Here is a 24,591-nt window from a genome sequence, read left to right as displayed (position 1 = left end):
CCCTTTAAATAGACTAATGATTATATCATTGCTTCATAAAGGAGCTTGTGACAGTACTGGGCAAATGAGACTTAACATCTTATGTCTCAAGGTGACGAGCGCAATTGTAGTGCCGCTCTGAACTTTTTGGGTTTTTCAAAAATCCTGAGCGGCACTGCATTGTAATGGCTAGGGCGTATCAATTACCATCAGCTGAACGTACTGCTCGTCTCGTCCCATATTTTTATAAAAAAAAAACAATTCCGAAGAGGCAGTGATAGCGTTCAATGAGTGCGTAGAAAACATGACTTCAGATCTGTGATCCTTCTCTTTTTATAAAATGGTTCGATCGCATGAAAAAAATTTTAAAATGTAAAGGAGAGTATCTTGAAAGGCAATCAACATAGTACTTTGGTTATATTATGTTGTTTTTTTAAGTTACGCAAAACTTTTAGTGTGACATACGTATAACGAAAAAGTATACGTGCTAGTGCCCTTCTTATTTCACGTTATTTAGATTCCCACAGACAGGAGTAGTGAAGATTTATGGATGAAAGCTGTTGAATGAGAGGAAAATGATTGGATACCCTACACGACATCTGCTTACACATACTACCTTACAGCAGAAATTGGCGCCGTTGTGGTACCCATAATCTAGCCGGCATCCTGTGCAAAGGAGCGTCCTACTGGTAAAAGTGAAAAGTCCTCCCATCAAATCTTTGATTTTGGGGAAAATTCAGAAGTCACAGTGTGCTAGGTCGGGGCTATGTGCAGGATGGGCGACGAGTAGTACTTTTTCGGAAGCCAAAAATGTAGAACGCGTCTTTTGGGTCGTCTTTCGTGAACTTTTTTAACACCCTGGGTAAACAAATGGTAGAATACCATTCAGGCATTAACAATCTTTTGATCTTCAGGTGGAATTGGGTCCCGTGTAGCTGAGAAAAAAATGTGATCATTTTTTTACCAACGTTTATCGCCTGCCTCACTGTTGTTGGCCTGTTCTCATTTTCAAACTCCCATTCACAAGATTGCTGTTTTTTTCGGGTTCAAAACAATCATTCCACGTTTTGTCTCCTGTGACAATGTCACAAACAGTATTAGAATGTCCGTAGTCGTATTTCATTAGCATCTGTAAGCACCATTCCATGCGAGCCCGCTTCTGCTCCGCTATCAGTTCATGAGGGATCCAACAACAAGTTTCCGAACTTTCAATTATCCATACAAAATTTTCTGAATTTGGCTCATACCAAACCCCAATAGTCCTGGAATTGTCTCATAGGCCACCCGCGGGTTTTCTTCAATTAGCCGCTTAACAGTAGCCACATTATTTTCGTTGACAGCAGTTGAAGGCCGCCCTTCACGAAATTCGTCATGTAAAGAAACCCGACCTATCTCAAATTCAGCAAACCATCGCCTCACGGTGCTCAAGCATGGTGCTTCTCTGCGAAAAGCATTTTGAATACGAGCGGCACAGTCTTGCGGAGAAAGAGAACTTTTAAAATCATCGCTCTTAAATCTTTTCGACTTAATTCCATTTTTGTTGCATACGTAGAAGTTATGTGATAGAAAACAATTGACAAATGATTTCCCGCCAATTGTTTTTTATTACTAAGAAGGTTGTAACGTTTCAAAAAATATAACATTCGAAATTCACATAGTTCCGGTTAGCTAGAAGTGCAAAACTTTTAGTGTGCCCCATGTATAAGTAGTTGAAAGAGTCGAAAAAAAGTGAACATTACAATAATTTTAGGTTATGTGAGAGCTGTCCAAACAACCGCACGAACCGAGCAGCGTGCCGCGGCAGCAGCCGGCGAATGCCAGAGAACCGAATTGTAACCGTTTCACCCCTATTTAATAATTAGGGAGGGGGGGAACCTTCCCAAACGGTTAAAAATGTCATAATTTAAGTTTATTTAAGGTTCTTAAATTCTTTTTTCTCTGGTAACAGCAGTAGTAGTAATCTAGTAACAGGGGGGCAACCCCCTCCCCCTGGTGTTGCTTGCTTGATACTAAGTTTTAACCGAATATGAAGTACAAATTAAGACAAAGCGCGACATCACATTCACACGGCTTTTATATATTCTGTGTGTAAAAAAGGATATTTTAACATTGCAGGATCACAAACAGCCAGACGACACACTCTACGATGAACATTGCAGAGATATCGGGCAGCTTCACAAACGGGTACACGCCGGTCCCCAAGGTCCAGGAGTACCTCGCGCTGCCCAGCCCCTCTCGCGAAACCGCCTCCCTGTCCGACCTCCACAGGCTGACCGATACCAACACGTCCTGCGACTCTAAGTCGCTGAGTTCCAACACCAGCGAAGAGAAGAAAAAGAAATCTACTTTCAGTAAGATCTTCAGTACGCTAAAAGGCAAGAAACATAAGGATAAAAAGGCAATTATGTTAGAGAGTTGAGTTTCCATGTGTAGGATGAACGGTTTCAAAAGGTACCTAAAGCTGCTAATACTCGGCAAACGAAAAACTTTTATATATATCAAAGTATAAATGAATCAACACAAAATAAATTGAATTGTTGTGCTATCAATGGTTAATTTGGTTTATAAATGCAGCTATATGACGCCATAGTTAGGCCTCAAAACAGTCTTACGAAAGTGCAAGTAATGGCATTTCTGGAACAGTTATAATAAATGTATTGAATTTTACAATTTAAACCAGAATGGTTTTAAATATTTACAGCCATCATTAACGGGATATTTACAATGATTCAACAACTTAAATTTCTGTATATTCAATAAATATTATATTACACAATGTCTTCCATGTTATATATTTTCAATTAGTACTTTTGCTATTTTTGAAATTTTATGGATGTAGGTTTTTAGATTTTGTTATAGTGGGGACCTACCTTTATATTAAATGTAGAATAAGATACAAGTACTGTGTGTGTTAAGATGGAAATAGTGAAGGTGCTCAAAATATGATACGCAGTATTGATAGAGTTAGTTTAACAGAGATATGAAGGATGTGTGATGTTAAGATGTCTACATTAAGGGACAATAAACAATTGATTATATTTTGCTCAATTTTATTTCACATCAAATGGAACATTCACATAAATAGTCTATATTTTAGTTAAAATATAATATACAAACATTAATATAATATTATATTATACAATTTTATGTATTAAATTTGGCAAAAATTGAATCACTTATTCCAACACTTTTAGGATACACAGTAAACAATAGGTACCCTATAACTCAAAACCCGACTGTCAGCAGATCTTAGCTCTTAAACAATAGTTTGACAGCCGACAATTGAGTGTACATTGCCACCATACAATTATAATAAAAAACAAGATAGTGTCTTCAGTGACTGCCAATCAATATAGTGTTCCTTTTACAAAAGTATTAACACATCGTGTATGATGGTTTCCTGACCATCTTACCAAGCACCCTGTTTCTATTTGACCAGTTTATAGTGCTTTTTCCCTCTAAGACATTTACAAGTTGTTTTTATTGTTTTTTTTTGGGTGATCATATTTTTTGACAACTTACATTCAACAAATAATTTTAAATCTTTACATGCTAATATATTTAACAAGAACACACATTGCAGTATAAAGTCATTGTTGGTATGTCTGTCCTATATATTGTGAAAGCTTTTTATTATTTTCACTTTGTAATGAAGGGCTACCAGATAGTGACTAAGACTGAATATATTTTTGCACTATACATTCAAATAAATATATTCATTTTAATGTGTACTTCTAGTATAATTAGTGTAATAACAACACTAATTATACTAGAAGAATGAGCCAGTTAGTACTTTATATATATAAACAATCAGTTTTACTAATGTATAAACATTCAACTTACATATCATAATTGTCTGTTTCATATGTTCACACTATGGTGTGTTCAATTGATGTAGGTTCATAGACTGAAGGAATCTGATTACTTATCTAACAATAGCAGAAAAACTAACTGAACAACTGTACATACATACAGTGTAAGTCCAAGGCAGTAAAAGTCACTTCTTTTTGCCACAAACAATGGTTCACATGGCTGTTATTCCAGGCTGCAGTATGAAGATGTTAGCAAGAACACAAGACAATATATGTCATGGTGATGATCACAGCCTTTGTCGGTTGTGTAACTGTTGAGGACAGTCTGATGTCTCCAACATCATAATAGCAATTTATTCAGTTACTTCCACAAATAGTATATTGTGCATAAGAAATGCTTTGAATCTGGAACACCTGTCGGATGCTTCGCTGGTCAATCATGCCAGGCCATATCTGTGTCTATCTAGCTTCGGACAGTGATACGATGCACACCGATGTGACCAAGTCGGCTACCTCCCGAGAACTAGAGCTGCGTAGTGTCCGTCCCCCGTGTACATCGATGGGTGTGGCGCGCTGCTCTGTCACAATAGATGCATTTGCGGCCCTTAGTTTTAAAATGTGTTAATATGAGCATATAGGAGCACATAGTTTTTGTACAGTCTTTATTACTGGTAGCACCCCTTAATTGCAGCTATGCGCTCGGGCAGGGGCACTAGTAGTAACAGCTATGCCGCTCGCAGCCGGTGTATCCTCACGAAGCCGTCGGCGCCGCCGCTCGCCAGCAGCACTTCTTCATCGTCCGATTCTCGAGGGCGGAATGCCAGCCTCTTGACGGTCATGTGGTGCGCCGAACTGTCCAAAGAGTATTCATTATTAATGGTCATAATTTTACATTTCACCAAAAACCACCACAGCCATAATCTTAACAGTTGTGGGAAACGTCCACCACCACAAAAATAAATACTGCTGGACAGCCAGGTTATGCCCCAGCATCCAACATTATGATCTCCAAAACTGTTACAGACATGCAATTAATCTTCTTGGTGAGTCCAACAGTATGGGCTGCCATATCCAAATTCTAATATTTTTATTCAAAGTGGGATTGAAAATCACTTATTGAACGTCAAAAGAAGAAGACCTGAGAAGAACGGGCGCAAGAAATCAAGAATAAATCATAGCCTATATTATACTATAATTATAGCGAGAGAGATGCTGACAGATACCTACTGGTATATTTTTATAGTACCTACTTAGACAAGCGATGAAATCTGCAGTTGCAAGATTCACTTCTGCCGCTCGAGCATCGCCATGTTAATGAGAGGCACTTGAGTGGCATTGACGTCACAGAACTATGTCATTCCACAATAACCGAGACAACATTACTCACCTGTGATCCATCTGAAGCAACAGAGTCCACTCGTGGCCCAGGTGGTACAGATTGATGAGACCAGTGTCGAGACCGACCGCGATTATCACTCTGTTGCTGTGTGCGGTGGCTGCCAGTGACGTCACAGAGGTGTCTAGTCCCAGTTTATTGTATAAGACATATACACTCAGCGATGTTTCGGACATAATCGGAGTTTGAGACCAGACGCACACCTGAATATTACATTATTAAATTTATAATAACACTTTGTATATTTGTTTTCCCTCACTTTTGGGATTAAATGTACAAATTTGATTTTGTATCAAAATATATACACAGCGTCCCACGGCTTTGCCACATGGAGGGAAAGTACCTTAAATAGTGTAGATGTAACATTTTAGTGAAAGAAGACTTTATATAAATTTAAAATAGTATTATGATACAAATGTGTGTATAATTTAACTCTAAACTAATTTGCTCACGAGTTTAATACACTTTTTCAACACACTTGTGAGGAAAAACAAACATGTTTTGCATACATTTTTAAACTATCGTAATCAGCTAAGTACTTTTCTCAAGATTCCTATAGAAAAAAAAACCTTCAATTTTTCTGTCGTTTGCATTTTGTGCTGCATTTAGTTTTTCTGGCGGGGGTAAATCTATCAATTGATCATCTTCTGTACATACTAAAATTTGACATTTCTACAATTATTTACCACACAAACAAAATTATCTGAATATTTTTGGAAATGGCGCGCATTTTTTTTGAACGTTTACCACCGCTATATTTTAAATGATTGAATATACATAAAGCTAGATATATACAGCCTAATTCTAAATTATAATTTTAGTGATAAAATGCATATATTTTATAAGAAATTATTGTGAATTATAAATGTTTTTTAGTCTTAATTAGGGACGCTTTATTTATTCCACAAATGTAAATGGATTTTCAGCGGCATAAAACGTCTTTTTTGTTACAAAAAAACTATTATCCAGCTAAATTGAAACTGATCTGTTTACTCTCATATAATTTGCAGTTCGATACACCACTTAGTAGACTGCATTACTTTGTAGAGATAATTCTATGATAGGATATTTAGGATTCTTGAAAATCTCAATAACTCTGAGCGGCACTACACTTGCGCTCGTCACCTTGAAACATAAGATGTTAAGTCTCATCTGACCAGTAATTTGACTAGCTATGGCGCACTTCAGACCAAAACACAATAATGCTTCACAACAGAAATAGACGCCGTTCTGGTACCCATAATCTAGCCAGCATCCTGTGCAAAGGAGCCCTCTACTGTTAAATAAGACTTAACATCTAATGTCTCAAAGTAACTAGCGGAACTGCGAAGCCACGCAAATTTTGGTTTCAAGTGGCATTGCATTGCAATGGGTGGGAGGTGTCAGGTGAACATCTTGTTAGTCTCATTTCTCACTAAAATTAAGGTTTAACTTTATAGGCTTACTAAATAACTCTTATTATTATTTGGAGAGGGTGACTATTTGTCTAGCCCGAATGAGTTCACTACCACCGCGTCCAGAATTGAACTATTGTGTTCGCCGCTCATACATATAACTCGTCGTTAAGCCCTGCCTCATTTACGAACTGCACTATTTTCTTGACACGAGTATTGCAGACATCACCTTATGCAATATGCATTAGTTGGCAGCAGTCGCAGAGGAGATGAATAGGCGTTTCATCGGCCTCAAGGTAAAATCTGCAAGTTCTTTTGTATGTGGTTCCGACCACACTGAGATGCTTGTTTAGGCGACAGTGCCCAGCTAGCATCCTGGTGAGTATGCATATGTTTTTCCTGCTCAAGGATAGGGCGTCATTCGCGTCTCTAATATTGAATGCTTTGGATAACTAAATAACTAAATTTCATGACAAAAAAAATTGCTTCTTGAAGATTTCGTGATTAATTAAGTAGTTTTCTTACCTTACCATCCCTAGAGCCAGTCAAGAACTTTTTAGAGTCGGAAATCCAAGCGCAGCACCAGATTATCCTCGCATGTATGCCGTTGGTCTTGTCCGTGTAGGCAGCTAGCTCGAATCTGTTTTCGGTGTTAGACTTCCTGATGAATAAGCTCCACTTCCGGTCCCTCGACACAGACAACAAGAATCGGCTGTTAGGCGAGAAGGCCAGCTGGGTGACCGTCAGTGAGTGATGTACGAGCTTCTGAATTTGTTGCCAGTTCGTTACTTCCCTGTAAACATATTAAAATTTATAATTTGACTAACTGATCCGACAGATGTTGTTCTATACATATAAATAAAATTGGTGTGTCTGTTTGTAATACCGAAATAACCGTTTTTTACTACATGTGTATGAATATATATACGGTACATACACCAAAACAACATTTTTGTTTTTCAATTTTTGCCTGCTGTTTGTTCCGGCTGATCAAGAAACGGTCTAACTCTAAAAATAAATTATTAGGTAAATCAACGTTTTGTCGGGTCAGCTAGTAATAAATAAAATACGTTTTTTTTAAAATTTGTCAATAATATTTCATAACATCAAGAAGTATTTCGTGAAAAATGCTCCCTGTTATATAACGAAATTGTTTCACAGCAGAACCATAGTACTTACCTATATGTACGTACACTCCATTGAAGCAATAGGGTTGTCAGGTTATTTTTCTAACCGACTTTAAAAAAGGAGTTTTGTAACGAAGTTCCTTATTCCTGTTCCTATTCAGAGCGTAAAAATAATAACTTTATTTCTCACCAACAACTAAAATTACAATACAGCGAAAACTTAAAAATACAGGGGATACATAAGTTTTGGTCGTGGATCGCTGGTGCCTATGGTAGGTAATAAAATACCTGTATTACTGGTCACCAGGATTCCACTTTTACACAGTGACTAAAAAGCTTGAAATTCAAAAGGATAGAGGTAAATGTGTGTGTGTTTGTGTGAGAGAGAGAGAGAGAGAGAGGGTGTATGTGCAAACATGCTTACGATATATGGGTGTTCTCGGTTTATAGGTGTGCTAACTATCCAAGACCTCCAGAAGTTTCTCTGTGTGACAGTAGTCTTGCAAAAGGGGCCATTCGTGTGCAGTTGACCGACATTTGTACATGTTTAGACCATACAAAGATAATACCTTGTGTAGCTTATTATAAAGGTATGGTCCCAGAAATAGAATGAATCTGCGGCTAAATGATGTTCTTACCTTCGTAGATACTGCCACAAGATGATTGCGGCGAGTAGACTCTGGCCTAAACTCTGTTAAAGGGTGCTGTTTGATAGCAATAGCCCATATGAAGAGTTGCCTGACTGTCAGAACTTGGCAGTATTCATAAAGTTTTGTTGTGGGATACAGGCGAGGCTTAAAGCAATATACCTTCAAGACAGCCCTCTGTGCACGCTCCACCAAGAGAAGATGAGATTTTGCAGCACCACCCCATGTCGTAATGCGATAATTCAAAACAGTTTGGCATATCGCTAAATATACCGTTTTCATGATGTTAGGATCGGCAGAGTGACGTAATCGCCGGAAAATATAAATAAGCTTACGTACTCGGCCTGACAAGTATTCAGTAAAAAAGAAAATGGCGTAAGATTTCTATATAATATAGTGTATGTATGAAAGCTATACAGTGTATAATGCAATATTATAGTCTACATGATGACTGCTATGTAATGTTTTTAAACAACATTTTATTGAATGTTTTTCTTGGAAATATCTTTTTGATGTTTTTTTTTTTTTAATTTTCGTTGAAATATTGACAGGAAGCTTTTAAATATGTGTTTTTAAACTTTGTCCGTTGAAGTTTCATTTCTACCACAGTCTTAAGAAACTCACCCCTGTAGTTATCCCACGAACATGTCTAGACGGGGCAATTATTGTTTTCGTGAGTGTCAATAACGACTATGACATCTATTTTGAGATCCGAGATGGCGGATGTGTTATGAAAACAACACCCATAATGGGTGTTGATAATTTCATGTAGGTCCAACTTGAATTTACATTTTAACAGCACTATTAGTTTCAATATCCTCAAAAACTATGAAAACGACACCCATGACGAGAAAATTGTCAATTTCATGCGGCCACCATCTTGGATTAACATTTTGACAGCACTATCTATTTCGGCACTATCTACTTCAGCACCCTCGAAAACCATGACAAAACACATGTAGGTAAGTATTTTTGTCCAAAATAAGTAAATATAAAAAAAACATCATAGAAAACCATTAAATCACACTCATAAAAAAAATGATTAATAAATATTGCAGCCGCCATCTTAGTGTAAATTGTGAATTATGTTCACGAATTTATTATAATCGATCTCACGGACTTATTGCTCGAATACCTACTAATTATAATAATATAACAATAAATCATTCTTATATACTATACTACTTCATATTTTGAAAACAAAACTGGAGTTTTGATGGAGCCGAGTTCAAATAGCGCCGGTACCGCTGAAAATCAGTGCTGTGTCATAGCCACGGCCGTGTCACAGATAATCCTGAGTCGGTGACCCATTTCCTGCACTGCACAGGAACTCCAATATTAAATCTATTACTATTTAAGTACGTTCTTTTTTGGTTTGTTTTGTACTTTTATCTTTTTATATTAAGTGTATCCTGTGAGTGTTTTGTGAAATAAATGTTTTTCTTTCTTTCTTTTCTTCAAATAGCCGTAAAAGATCGCAGAAACCAATAACAACGTGACACTCGACTCGTATTGACCGCGAAAACTGCTTAGGGGCCTCGTCGATGCGCATGTTTGTGTGAGTGTGTCATTTCGAACGTTTGTAGGGAGTTTCCGTACTGGTACATATGTCTACTGTGGCAGAACTGTCAAACCGTGCGTCAATGAATTCTCTCATAGGAAATATGTCCATACAAAGTAAAATATTGAAAATAGGAATAATTACGGGTTCCAAATCGAAACAATTACACTCTTAAGTAAGACAAAACTGCACTCCATGAAGTAATCCCCATTAAAATCCGTTCGTTAGTTTAGGAGTACACTGGAAACAAACATCGCAGATCGCCACCGGCCGTGAACATTGCCAGTGACCAATCAAAATAGAAATAGAATATAGAAATCACATCACACGTCATATCGTTATGACTACGTTTTAAGTATTTTGTTGTATCAAATGTATAGCTTGTATTTTAAATTCTATGAATTATGATGAACGTATATATAGCCGTGTAACACGCGCTTGGTTTATAGCCGAATGCCTTTCTGGTGATCGGATCCTAAGTCCGATCACTCGATCCGAGAAGTAACAGTGTTAATGTGGTTCACACTTCGCGCTACATACAAGATACATAATAGCTTAAAGGGTAAATGTATACACTATTATAATAAAGTCCCAGCCACTGTTCAGGAATTATCTATAAATAAATTTAAATGTTTTATTAATAAATGGCTCTGTCGTATAGCCTACTACTCCACAGCTGTCTAAGTGATCCGACAGCCTGGGACTAAATTATGATTATTTTATAGCAATAGCAATGACAGTACAATATTGTATATTTGATTAAAAAGAGCGCAAAAAAAGAATGCTGGGTGAGTTTCTTCCAACACTTCTTTTCTCTCAGAACGCCTTTTGTTTCCGAAGCAGTAGTAGTGTCTAGTATTTTTTTTATGAAAATAAGGGACGAGACGAGCAGGATGTTCAGCTGGTGGTAATTGCAACGCCCTGCCTATAACAATGCAGTGTCGCTCAGGATTCTTGAAAAACCCTACAATTCTGAGTGGCACTACAGTTGCGCTCGTGACCTTGCGACATAAGATGTTAAGTCTCATTTGCCCAGTAACTTCACTAGCTACGGCGCCCTTCAGACCGAAACACAGTAATGCTTACACAGCTTCGCGGCAGAAATTGGCGCCCTTGTGGTACACATAATCTAGCCGGCTTCCTGTGCAAAGGAGCCACTTGTGAAGATTAGAATATTATTTATTATTATTAATATTAGTAATGACATAAAAAATAATTCTAAGGGAATCAATTTTGAGAAAATAAATGCCAACACTCGTTTGGATTATGTAATGGTTACTAGGACTGGCTTTTTTAATGTTAGGAGTAAGCTAACTGTTTCAGAATCTTTTAGAGGATTCATATTATGGGTAGTAAAAGACTCTGAAACAGTTAGCTTACTGCTAACATTAAAACAGCCAGTCCTAGTAGTATCTAACCTAATATCATCCATTACTGATTATATACAAATAAACTAAGTATTAATGAAAGAATTATTTATTTTAGTAGTAATTTACTTTTGTATAGTGCACTAATTTAAATTCACTTGAATATTATGTTCTTTTGGAAATTAATCGCTCATTTTTTGTAAACAAAACAATAAATATATCGAAGAAAAATGGCGGGCATTCGAATAACCTACTTTTTTTTACGGCGCGCGACGTTCTGGTGGTGTAGAACGCGCATAAACCAAAATGTTCTTTTTTTGAAATTCATACAGATGCCATGCATCGAGCAATAAGAATGTGGCTGTCTGTTAAAACTCTTTGAGCATGAAGGGAATGAAAAAAAATAGGAGTGTTGTTGTGAAATTCAGTACAACATTACAACACTCGTTTGGATGATGTAATGGTTATTAGAACATTGGGTGTTTTAATGTTGGCAATAAGCTAACTGTTTCAGAATCTTCAATAGAGGATTTAAAGCATGGGTGTAGATAAATAACTATTATGCTACTCACCACAGTAAGACGGCGGCGTGCTCGGGCGTGGTAGCGCGACACGCGGACGCTAGCAGGGAGCCGTCCGGACTCACGTCCACACAGAACACCTCGTACCCGTGCCCGTACAGCTTCTGAACTTCCGGCCACAGAGTGTTTTGCATCAGCGTCTCTTCAGTTGGCGGCCCTTTGATTTACGAAAATACATTATAGTGAGATATCAAGATCCATTGTTCCGATACTAGGCGAGTCTCCCCTTACGGCGGTTCCCAATATTCATCTCTTACTTTTTTTTTCTTTATTGATTTAGGGGCTTTTATACGTATGTACATGTCAGCCCCATTATAATCTAAGTACGTTAAAAAAATAAAACAAAAACAAAATTGTTAACTTAACAAACGCAAGAGCAAGTTATACCTACAGTGTTCAACAAATAAGACTTATGGATTCAAACAGACTTATGGCATCCTTACATGCAGGACGGGCAAGTATATTTACAAAAACTATCGTTGACTTTTCTGTCCCAATAAACTAATCGACGGTAACTCACCTTATCCGTACACGCTGACGACGTATAGCTTACCAGCGATAGAAGTTTGTATGGAAATTGCAATTCGCGCGTCCTAATATAAGGCGATAAGAATGACTTATCGGGTATAATGGGACTACTTCAGATTATTGACAGCTAATTACTGACAGTAAAAGGTAGTAATTTATCTCTATCTGTAAATAGTATATTAGGAACGGCCGTAAATGAGTGTTATCGATGAGTGGAGATACAGGCAAATGGTTTTTTATTGGTCTGGGGGTTTAGTTGGACAAGGTTTATTTTACCCCATTCCGCGAACTTCTTAAGAGAGGATTCCTCCACTAATAGTCAACCGGTAAGTCCCGTACTGTCTGAGATATCAAAATCCATTATTCCGATACTAGGCGAGTCTCCCCTTACGGCGGTTCCCAATATTCAGTCTGTCTCTTACTTGAGATAAAAATCGTAACTATCGTTGACTTTTCCGTCCCAATAAACTTATCGACGGTAACTCACCTTATCTGTACACGCTGTTTGTCAATGGGACGACCGCGACGTAGGTATAGCTTACCAGCGATAGAAGGTTGTATGGAAATTGCAATTCACGCGTCCTAATATAAGGCGATAAGAATGACTAATCGGGTATATTGGGACAGCTTCAGATTATTGACAGCTAATTACTGACAGTAAAAGGTAGTAATTTATCTGTAGATAGTATATTGGGAACGGCCGTAAATGAGTGTTATCGATGAGTGGTGATACAGGCAAATGGTTTTTTATTGGTCTGGGGGTTTAGTTGGACAAGGTTTATTTTACCCCATTCCGCGAACTTCTTAAGAGAGGATTCCTCCACTAATAGTCAACCGGTAGGTCCCGTACTGTCATCTGCATAGCAATGTACGTTGGTGGCAGCCAACATCACTGATATGCAGAATGAACAGTGTAGGAGATAAAAAAGCCTCGGAGAACTCCAGCGTTCAAGGGCTTCGGGCCCAAGCAATAAGTATCAATCGATTAGATGATAATCGATAATAGTAATAGGTCTGCAGTTAGCCAGATCCAAACCGGCTCCTTTTTTTGGATCAGAATATGGACAAGGCCATCTCCCTACCTGCTCTATGGACTTGCATCCTCCCCTTAATAATAGTGGCCCGTAACGTAAATAGTGTTATATATTTAGAGACAATTATCCCTAAATAATTTTCTTTACGACTGTGGCGGAACAAATTTAATTTGTACCAAAATTTATGCACTATTCCTAATTCGGACAGTAATGTAACGTACGTCCCCAACGCTATTTCTACTAAGCTATGAGCAAGCATGATCCAAAAATCTTGGTTTTATCTTTTCAACTATACTCTTGTCCAACGTTATTAACATTTTAATTACGTTACGTTAATTACATACAATATTTTGATGACTTTTTGCCATCTTGTATTATTTTGATGACTTTTTGCCATCTTGTATTATTTTGATGGCTTTTTGCCATCTTGTATTATTTTGATGACTTTTTGTCATCTTGTATTATTTTGATGACTTTTTGTCATCTTGTATTATTTTCATGGCTTTTTGAAATCATGAATTTTTTTGATGACTTTTTGCCACCTTTTATTATTTTGATGACTTATTGCCATCTTGTAGGTAGTCATATGATCCCGTCGTTATAGAAATTTTGGGGCTTTTGATCAAAAAACGCGACAATTAGTTTTGGCACTCCTCTCTTGATATTCACCTTAAACTGCCTAAAGAATTCTGAAGAGACCTAAACACATCTGAAGGTGCGAGGTATTCTATTAATTTTTGTGTGGCCTAAAGATGTTATTGGTCTACCAGTACCTTGATGAAAGACACTATGAAGTAATTCCGCCCGTTTTCGCTCAACATCATGCTTTGATATCTGTTGTTGTGGCAAAAGCTGAACAATTTATTACCTTCCAATTCTACTATACACTCAGCATCGCCTGATCGCGAGTTAGCCTGGTTTTCAAATCAGTTCGTGAGGCACCCAAATATTGCTTCTTTGTATACCTAGTTTTTTATTCTAATGAATTAAAACTGTTTCGTGGAAATATTTCAGTTCTTCAGCTATAGCGTAACTACTGGTATGCCAATCTGACTCCAGGGCGACCAGAACGAGGTGCGGCATGACATCAAACTTTGTGTTTCTCTTACTGACACTGCATAAGGTCCATAAATGTCACAACATGGCAATTAAACTATATTATATACTATGTATGGTTCAAGGATCTGCTCTTCTGCCGCCATAAAGTACAAAAACAAAGCAATTACCATGAAGCTGCACAGGCACGAAGTATCCGTCGTTATCATCATCTCTCTGTGTTAAGTCATCACCGGTGAACACCGCCTTATTGGACAGACCTAGGGATGGCACTGATGCTCCTTCTGGACCTGAATGATAGTTTTAATAATTTCGTCATTAGGTTTTCATCATTTTAATATTTTTATCTAAACCCATGCTTTAAGTCCTCTATTAAAGATTCTGAAACAGTTAGCTTATTGCCAACATTAAAACACCCATACATCATCCAAACGAGTGTTGTAATGTTGTACTGAATTTCATAACAACACTCCTATGTTTTTTTTCGATCCCCTCATGCGCAAAGAATTTCAACAGACAGCCACATTCTTAGTGCTGGATGCCTGGTATCTGTATGAATTTCAAAAAAAAGGAACATTTTCGTTTACGCGCGTTCCACGGTACCAGGAGTCGCGCGCCGTAAAAAAAAAAGGAGGTTATTATAATCCCCGCCATTTCTATTGTTTTGTTTACAAAAAATGAGCGATTCATTTTAAACGCTGCAAAAGAACATTATATTCGAGTAAATTTTAATTATTGCACCATACAAAATGTTAAAAAAATAAATAATTGTTTAATTAATATTTAGTTTATTTGTATATAATCAGTAATGAATGTTATTAGATTACTACTAGGACTGGTGTTTTAATGTTAGCAGTAAGCTAACTGTTTCAGAATCTTATAGAGGATTCATATTCCGGGTGCAGATAAAGTCTTGTATGCAATTGTTGATAATTAGGTATTAAACACTCATGTGATACTATTATCACATTCGTGTTTTAATACCCCTTATTATACAACAGTTGCATAAATAACTATAATGATATCATGATATGGATGACTTCTATGGACCTACAATTTGACATTACCAAACTGAGAAATAAACTCAAATAGATTTAATACACAGACATACTCTGGGATGAACCAGTGTGGTTAATGAAAGAAACAGATACTCGGCAGCAATGATGCGATGTTATCTACGTAAGTAAATGTCACAACTCTGTTTTGAAGGCAAAAAGTTTTACTTACAGCAAAAGCTTATTTACGGAGACAAGAGTAGCTAGTTCTATTCCACCATTCCACCTTCGCACGACACGCCATAAGTTAGGATATCATCCCCACCATCTGGATGTGTGGCGGTCCTCCACAGTGCGGTTTTCAGGGAGCTTTCTTCATCGTACTCAGAGCTGTGGAATGAGCTTCCTTGTGCGGTGTTTCCGGGACGATACGACATGGGTACCTTCAAAAAAAAGCGCGTACACCTTCCTTAAAGGCCGGCAACGCTCTTGTGATTCCTCTGGTGTTGCAAGAGAATGTGGGCGGCGGTGATCACTTAACAACAGGTGACCCGTACGCTCGTTTGTCCTCCTATTCCATAAAAAAAAAGCTAGTATCAAGAAATAAATACCACTTCAGTTGCCAGCCACACTCTCTTGCAACACCAGAGGAATCACAGGAGCATTGCCGGCCTTTAAGGAAGGTGTACGCGCTTTTTTTGAAGGTACCCATGTCGTATCGTCCCGGAAACACCGCACAAGGAAGTTCATTCCACAGCTTTGTAGTACGTGGAAGAAAGCTCCTTGTAAACCGCACTGTGGAGGACCGCGACACATCGAGATGGTGAGGATGATATCCCAACTTGTGGCGTGTCGTGCGAAGGTCGTGGTCGTTCTTATTCTTATATTGTAGTGATTACCTGTATCTCCTTCTCGCTCGACGAGTGTGACACCCGTGATTCTGTGCAGGTTGTCTACGAAGTTGTTGGTGGCGCGGAACACTCGCAGAAGCTTCTCGTCAGCAGCCGACACGTACATGTCGGGGGACACCGCCGCGGCCGCGGTCAGGTCATATCCGTGCACCTGGGGCCGCGCCACCTCGTGCCACTCCGTGCTGCCTATATATACATAGAATAATAACGCTCAGAACGATAGTTTCAGTCATACTTCCGGTCAATATAGAAGTAACATTAGAATTAATGTGTGCGTGAGCGTCACGTACTTACATTCGGTAACACGCACACAGACAGCCAAATAATGTTGCAAGTGAATAAACATTTCCCTAAATCAGTAAATTGTAAGAAATACTAGATTATATGTAGTAAGAAAGAATAAAGATATATAAAAAAAATCGGGATCGAAAAAAAATCCAAGATGGCCGTTACGCAAAATTCTTTTGGGGCTGTACGTATGCGTGGTGGTTATGGTGATAACCGTAATGCCAAACAACTAAAAGGCATCTTTCGGAAATTGTCGTGCTTCATGGAACTAAAATCGATGAAATCAGGAAACTTTGAGTCAATGAACACGAACACGAAATACTAGAAAACGTCAGTATTTTGATGTGTGAAATACACTTCACTGCATAATATTAATACAACTGCTCCATCTTCACGTACTGATGATGCAATATGTCTCACCGATCACCAATGCATAATGTCTCGTTTACTAGATCATAACCAAGCTTGTGAATATATATAGCAAATAGTTGGATATATAGCTGGTTTTATGGTGCGATTTTTATGTCACCATTTAAGATGCCCAGCGTATTTCCAGTTGATGTATCCATTATACGATAATTTATATTTATACAGCGTGACATTGACGCGACGGGAAACCTATGTAGTCTTAAAAGACCATATTGAATCTGTTTCAATTTGCTTGGGCCTACTCACGTTGTTAGCGTTATTATTCTAAACTAATCAATAATAATATATATATATATATATATATGTCGGAGAATTAGAATATAAAAGTAATATGGCCTGTATGATTATATTCTACTCTGTGTATTGGGCTGAACTGATGGCAAACGTCATCTTTCAAAGTGTGTTTGAAGTTGTCACTGTCGGTGACCTGATTGAAGTTAGTTATTATTGTCCATCAGTAGAGCGCTCATTGAGAAGTCGCAGTCGTCTTCAAGCTAGCGCCCGCGCCGGTTGTGCGCACTGATCGACTTAAAACAGAATGGTGGATACCAACACCGTGACGCCCGATTTTAAATCCAATTTTTTTTTTATATATATGAGAGGGGGCAAACGGGCAAGAGGCTCACGGGATGGGGAGAGGTGAGGCAACCGCCCATGAACATCCGCAACAACAGGTGTGTCAAGAAATGCGTTGCCGGCCTTTAAGGTGGGAGTATGCTTTTTTCTTGAAGGTCCCTAGGTCGTATCTGTTCGGAAACACCGCTGCCGGTAGTTGATATCACAAAGTGGCTGTGCGAGGCAAGAAATTTCGAAGAAAACGCGCGGTTGTGGAATGCCATGGTACTTTGCACGTAATCTCCGATGGTCGAATTCGGCCGCTGGAATCAACCCGAACAGCTCCTCTGAGCACTCCCCGTGATAAATGCGGTAGAAGATGCAGAGAGAACCTACATCTCTACGCAATGCTAGAGAATCAAGCCGATCGAAGATGCTCGATCGTCGATGATTCGAGCCGCTCTTCGTTGTCGGTCAAATGGAAGAAGCTAGTACTGGGGAGCACCCGCCCAGAGGTGAGAACAGTACTCCATGTGAGGCCAAATTTGCGCCTTATAAAGTTGCAGGCGGTGGCTTTTAGTGAAGTACTGTCTCGCCTTACTGAGTACACCAAGCTTTTTAGAGGCCAGTTTGGCCTTCTCTTCCAAGTGACCACGGAACTGAACGTCGCTCGATATATCGACGCCAAGTATGCCAATACAGGCTGTGGCAGTTAGAGGAGTGATCTCGAATCGAGGGGATACGACAAAGGGAGACTTTTTAGTGGTGAACGCACAAACTTGTGTCTTCTTGGGGTTGAATTGGACTAAATTTTGTCGGCCCCATTCCGAGACTTTGCAAAGCATAGTCTCGATTTCAGACACAAGTTTGATCCGGTTCTCGTCGACGCTATCCCGGGACATGTTGGCACGGCCGGTGTAGGAAGCATACCCCGTGCTGTCGTCTGCATAGCAATGAATATTGCTGATTTGCAGCATATCATTGATATGCAGAAGAAACAGCGTAGGGGATAGCACACAGCCTTGCGGGACACCAGAGTTTATGGGTTTTAAGTCGGAGCATGCACCGTTGATAACAATCTTGATGCTCCGATCAGCCAAAAAGCTAGTGACCCATTTGCACAACTTCTCGGGAAGCCCATAGGATGCCAGTTTCGCTATAAGCGCTTTATGCCACACCCGATCAAAGGCCTTCGCTATGTCCAAACTCACCGCTAACGCCTCTCCCTTCGACTCAACCGCTTGCGCCCATTTATGGGTGCGGTACGCAAGAAGATCACCAGCTGAGCTACCCTGACGGAAACCGTACTGGCAGCCGCTGATCAGCTGGTGCCCCTCTAGGTATCCCAAGAGCTGGCGGTTGATGATCGACTCCATTACTTTGGAGAAAATGGAGGTAATGGCAATGGGGTGGTAGTTGGACGGATCTGAGCGTACACCTTTCTTAGGGATCGGGTGCACTAAAGCCGCCTTCCATAATTTCGGGACTACGCCTGATGAGTAGGAGAGCCGGAAAAGACGGGTAAGGACCGGCGCCAGTTCCGGAGCACATGTCCGCAGCACTATCGGGGGAATGCCATCGGGCCCGCTCGATTTGTGAATGTCCAAGGTGAGAAGCGCCTTAAGCACGGCACCATGCCGGATTTTTACCTCCGGCATATATGAATCGCACCGCGGAATATGCGGTGGTGGTGCACCTTGGTCATCCAAAGTCGAGTTGGACGCGAAGAGGGAGCCCAGGAGATCAGCTTTCTCTTTCGCGTCATGGGCCAGCGAGTCATCGTCCCTGTGCAGTGGCGGAATGGCTGGCTGGCAGAAGTTTCCTTGGACAGCCTTGGCGAGCGACCAGAACGCACGAGTTCCCGAGGGAAGGCCTGCAAGTCTCTCGCCAATTCTGCCAATGTGCTTCGACTTCGCGTCAGCAATAACTCTTTTGAAGGACCTGGAGGCATGATTGAAGTGTTTTTTAAGTTCGCTGGAATTCACATCCTTAGATACCACCGCATTGGCCCAAGCCTGATATATATCATATATAATCTCCGAGATATATATACATATATGTATATTAGATATTAAATAATATTAACATTTGAAATTGGTGTTCTGTCAAATTAGGCCACCGGTTATATTTCATGTACTTGAGTTTCGAATTTACTGATTCATAAATTATTTTCGCTTCATTTGATTATTCTTTGACATCATCATCAAAATATTTATATCATTTATAGGATTAGGATTAAAGGGTGTCACTCAAATATCTGTTCAACCTTGAGCAACCACAGGTCGTAAAATAGAATGCTAACCATCAGGCCGCTTCCAGGGCGCGTGCACTCTGGCGGTTTGGTCCTGCGACACCGACAGCAGGTACTGGCCGCTAGGCTCCCAGCACACGGCCTCCACTCCGCCGAAATGCCCCCCCACCACCACACTTGGATCATATTTCCCTGTTTCCTGCCAACGAAACACTGTTCAAAGAAGAATTAGGTACTTAACAAAAAAACCTTCTGCAGTAATATTTGATTTGCAGCAAATGAAGACACTCACTAGGAAATGTCAATGTATAAACAGATAAACTACTAGCTTTTAATGGCGTTGAAAGTTAACTCTGGGTGGAGGTTAGAGTACTTAAATTGAAACATGAGCGGTGAGGTTACTATTCCTGTAACACATTATTATTATCTAGATTATATATTCATAATAAAATAAAATATATTCATATTTAAAATAAAATAAATTATGATTGCTTCTTTGGTTTTTTTTTTTTCTAATTCTCCATATTGCTAAACTAATAATCAATTCGATTCTGAGTTTTAGCGGATCTAAAGGAATACAATTGATTTCTATACTCATAGAAGATAAGTATTTTATTTGTGTTATTACCTTATCATATTTCCACATATGAAGGGAGCCATTGTATCCATGGCCCACAAAGGCATTGGGTCCAAATTTGCTACCATAGAAGCCAAGTCCGTTTCCTCCAACTTCTCCCACTCTAACAGTCTCCACCCACGCCCCAGTATTCTCCTGCTGCCAGATTATTATAGTCTTGTCCAATGAAGATGAAAGCAACTGCTGCCTCTTTTGTTTATTACCTGAAATATACATATAACAATTAATTAAAAAAAAACATACTCTAACATTAAATAATTCCCTATTTTTCATCACTGCCAGTTATTTTATTATATTAGGTGTTATAATATACATGCACAATTCTTTGAAGTGCATGGTCGGTGGTGCAGTGTGTGGTCACATACTAGCTTTTTTATATCTCTTGTTTTCAAAGCACCTCAGCTAAAAACAAGTTCAATTCTCAGAGGGGTCTTTAAGTTGATGAGATGGATTAGTAACTTTAGTAAAATCAAATGCTTCTTATTTGTAATCAGAAATTAAACTAATTCACGCCTTTATATTATTATAATTTTCGTGAGACATTATAACTATATTTATTAACATGGCTTTACTCATGTTTTTACAGTGTAGGTACAGACTAGTTTCGGACCGTTCAGAGGTCCTTCAGGTACCCACACTGATAAAACGTGAGTAAATTCGTGTTAAAAAATAAAGATATAATTAATTCCTAAGAACTTAGCCTGCAAAATGATTTAGTACAGGGGTGCTCAAATGGTCGATTGGGATCGACAGGTCGATCGCGAGTGCTTTTTGAGTCGATCTCGAGAAAAAAAATCCGGTATAATAAACTAAAATCGGTAATTACGTACCATCTTATGAAAAGTATGCTCAGGACATGCAGTGTCACGCTTCAACATCCAAAGTTACTATTTAGTTAAGCTTAGAACTTTAGAACGCGTTTGTTTTGTAAGAACCAATAAACTCGCAATTTTGAATAATAATTATGAGTTTTTTCATTGACATTTAAGAGCAGACCTACACTTACCTTGACTAAAAAAAAAATGCATATTTTGCGCAAAACTAATATCTATGTCATCATGACACTCTACCTAGACGACAATCCTTCATCACACATACTTGAAGCTTGTCAGGGCCGATCGTGTAGGGTCGATAGTAGTCTAACAATTTTGAGGTATCGCCAGTAATTGCCAGCAGTTCAAGCTTGAGCACCCCTGATTTAGTACATTCTATATACTAAATCATCACATAATAAATTATTATCACATAAAAAATATTATTACATACAAAAAATTAATTATACCTATTTCATTAATACAATCCCAATGTACTCCATACACCCATCCTTCATGGCCAGCAAGAACTGCATCAAGTTTGACAGACCACAATACACCGTATGCAATAAATGTTTTATCCTCCATCCTGATACCAGATCCCGATGGTTCATCATAGTATTCTTGGATTCTCCATAAGCGAATGTAAGTATCTTGTGATGCAGATGCCAATAGCACAGCTTTGTCTGTTTACATTGACAAATTATTAGTTAGTGAAATATGTTTAAATATAAATATTCATAATATAATTCCAGCTTAACAGATTTATTACAAAATCACAAAAGTAATTGTATTTTACATCTGAGTCTTGTATCCTACAACAATATTGTGCTTAAATATATGTAGGCACATACAATGTATGAAATATATCATACCTCATACCCAAACTCATTGAAGATCAATTTATATGACATTGTTAATAAATCATAAAGATACTCAGAATTTGCCAATGATCTCAATGTGGAAAGACATGGTTATAGCATTTTATTATTGCAACCAATCTTACGGATTTTAGTGTACGATTTGCACATGAAAAACTTTACAATTTAATAACAGTTCAAGCAAGGAATAAAGAGTCATTGTAATGCTTAGGAAAACATTCACACATTTACATCAATAGAAGAATATTTCTGAGTGAATTGAAACTATATTATATTATTATAAATTAAAGAAGTTTTTATGTAACAGTATTAATGGCCAGACTAATAATTATATGCCCGGCCTATACATCTCACTTAATAGATTGTTTATAATTAGGATGATTTGAATGAATGTATCAGAAAGCTATTGAAACAAAATAAGGGTCAGAACTTAGTGAGGGATGAATTGGCCTTATGGCACTCCCGGTTTTGGTGTATTTGAAAATCTAGTGCCCTGGGGCACTGCCAATTTCGGAAGGTTAATGTGTTATTAAGATAGTTTAAAAAAAAGTATGTGGATAAAAATTCAAACAAGTGACGTTTTAATCTGAAATGTTATCATATACATACAAAAACAATAGATTTTGGTAACAGATTGAAGTAAAGAAGTAAATTTCAATTACTGATATATATAAAACAATAACTAAAAGAAAATTGGTGAAGCCATAAACTTCTTTTAACTTTGACTGCACTATGTAGAAATGAATACAAACCAAATTAAAAAGTAGATTAAAAGTAAAAATTATAAATTGTTTACAATTATGTATCACCTTCAATATAACTATCCACTCCTCTCACCCAATCTTCATGACCAACCAATGTGTCCACTCTATGATAGTCACTATTTAAAGCAAACACATGTATTTTATTATCATCCAATGCTAAAAATAGTAGAGGCTTCTTAACAGCAGGGAGAATTTGAGCATGAATGGTCAGGCACAAGCCAGAGTTAAGACTGATTGTCTGTTTTAATAACATTGTATCTGAAAATATGAATTTATGTTAGCAAAAAAAATTATAACAGTAGTATTCGCCAATACATCAAAGTGGCTGAAATTCTTACAATCATACTTATTTTTAGGAAGATATCTTACATTTCCTATCCTAACAATAATGTAATTATTTGTAAGCAACAATTGTTAAGAAGGTAGTTAGGCCTTTACCCTACTCACCTTCTTGGTAAATGAATGATATAATTGTCAAATGTTTTATGTGTTGAAATGTCTGAAAGATAAATATTATACTCGTGTTTACTTCTACTCAGTTCATTATTCGTTAATAACAATGACTTATTATCACTGTCAATAAAGAGAAATCTTGAGAATATGGTACTTGCAATATCCACTTAGAAGTTGTTCAAGTATTTGTGAATGTTACATCTAAAATAAAATAAAAACATATTACCATTGCATCTTGTCCAAACTTTTACAGTAGAGTCAATAGAACCAGTGAACACAGTTAGTTCATCATCTCCAGTGTAAATACCATAAACTGTGGTAACACTGTCTTGATGCCCCAGCAGATTACTGGTTGCCCTCCATGCTCCATCTTTGAGAGACCAAACAACTGCAGTTTTATCAGCTGAAGCTGATACCAGCTCAGTTGACGAGCCATCTGGCTTTCGTAACCACTTCACATTGTTTACTCTAGATTGATGCTGACAGAGCACAATCAGGGGGTCTTTGCCTTTAACATTCTGTAAATTATTCATTTGTTAATATACATCACAATCACTATGAAATATTTCTTAACACAAAAAATAACATTAATTTGCTAAAATTATGTATAATCAGAGATCTATGGAGGTAATTATAGTTTCTTACCGTATCATAAATAACAACAGAATTGCTTGCTCCAAAGCACATGAAACCTTCCTTGTTCCAGTCTAAAATTTCTGGAGTACGGTTACAAGCAACAGATGTGTATACTTGCCGTACAGATGTCTTCATTTTTCAAAAAATATGGATTAATCCCTTGAAAATATTATACACTATGCAGTCTGTTTTATAATAACCATTCAACGTTTTCAAATTATACCTCTAACGTATTGTTATTGACTTGCTAATATTACTGAAAAGTGAATACTGACTTTCAAGTATCACGAAAAGTACTCTGTGATACTGACTTATACGACTAGGTAGACCGTTCACTTTATTAAAATATTACTATTCTGTGAGTACACACGACATTTTTCGACTTACAAGCATGATCAATAATCAATTGTTCAATAAATGGGTAGGTACCTAATAAATATGTTCATTTTTTAATTTATTTAATGGCACGGGAATAGATATTACTATATTTAATTGTC

The 24,591-nt window shown here is 38.0% G+C and overlaps 2 protein-coding genes across 2 annotated transcripts in view; one reads left to right on the top strand and one right to left on the bottom strand.

Moving 5' to 3' along the window:
• LOC126965703 (myeloid differentiation primary response protein MyD88) overlaps window positions 1–3,017 on the top strand; it is a 10,110-nt gene extending 7,093 nt beyond the window's left edge. The window contains exon 6 of the mRNA XM_050809446.1: window positions 2,095–3,017. Coding sequence (XP_050665403.1) covers window positions 2,095–2,398 — 304 coding nt within the window. The 3' untranslated portion in view covers window positions 2,399–3,017. The remainder of the gene's footprint in view (window positions 1–2,094) is intronic.
• On the bottom strand, window positions 3,013–24,591 carry LOC126965616 (elongator complex protein 2). The gene is made up of 12 exons (XM_050809289.1): window positions 24,104–24,591; window positions 23,685–23,976; window positions 23,051–23,263; window positions 21,831–22,046; window positions 20,540–20,751; window positions 19,963–20,110; window positions 16,377–16,574; window positions 14,653–14,772; window positions 11,856–12,021; window positions 7,107–7,374; window positions 5,179–5,390; window positions 3,013–4,643 (listed from the first exon to the last, which is right to left on the bottom strand). Exons 1-12 carry the CDS (start codon window positions 24,227–24,229, stop codon window positions 4,517–4,519), a joined length of 2,298 nt encoding a protein of 765 aa, XP_050665246.1. The 5' UTR covers window positions 24,230–24,591; the 3' UTR covers window positions 3,013–4,516.

This window comes from Leptidea sinapis, chromosome 1 (genome assembly GCF_905404315.1).
Source record: "Leptidea sinapis chromosome 1, ilLepSina1.1, whole genome shotgun sequence".
In the NCBI taxonomy this organism is placed as follows: Eukaryota; Metazoa; Arthropoda; class Insecta; order Lepidoptera; family Pieridae; genus Leptidea; species Leptidea sinapis.
The sequence above is the reverse complement of the archived record's forward strand: the minus strand, read 5'-3'. Positions and strand labels throughout refer to the sequence as shown.

What these genes read in the sequence shown, in the direction of transcription:
- LOC126965616 (XM_050809289.1), bottom strand. Translation starts at nt 24,229, where the DNA reads ATGAAGACATCTGTACGGCAAGTATACACATCTGTTGCTTGTAACCGT. An exon ending in AGTGGATAGTTATATTGAAG is followed by an intron (nt 22,047 to 23,050) that starts GTGATACATAAT and finishes CAATGTAAACAG; the next exon opens with ACAAAGCTGTGCTATTGGCA. An exon ending in TTGCTTCAGATGGATCACAG is followed by an intron (nt 4,644 to 5,178) that starts GTGAGTAATGTT and finishes CTCTTTGGACAG; the next exon opens with TTCGGCGCACCACATGACCG.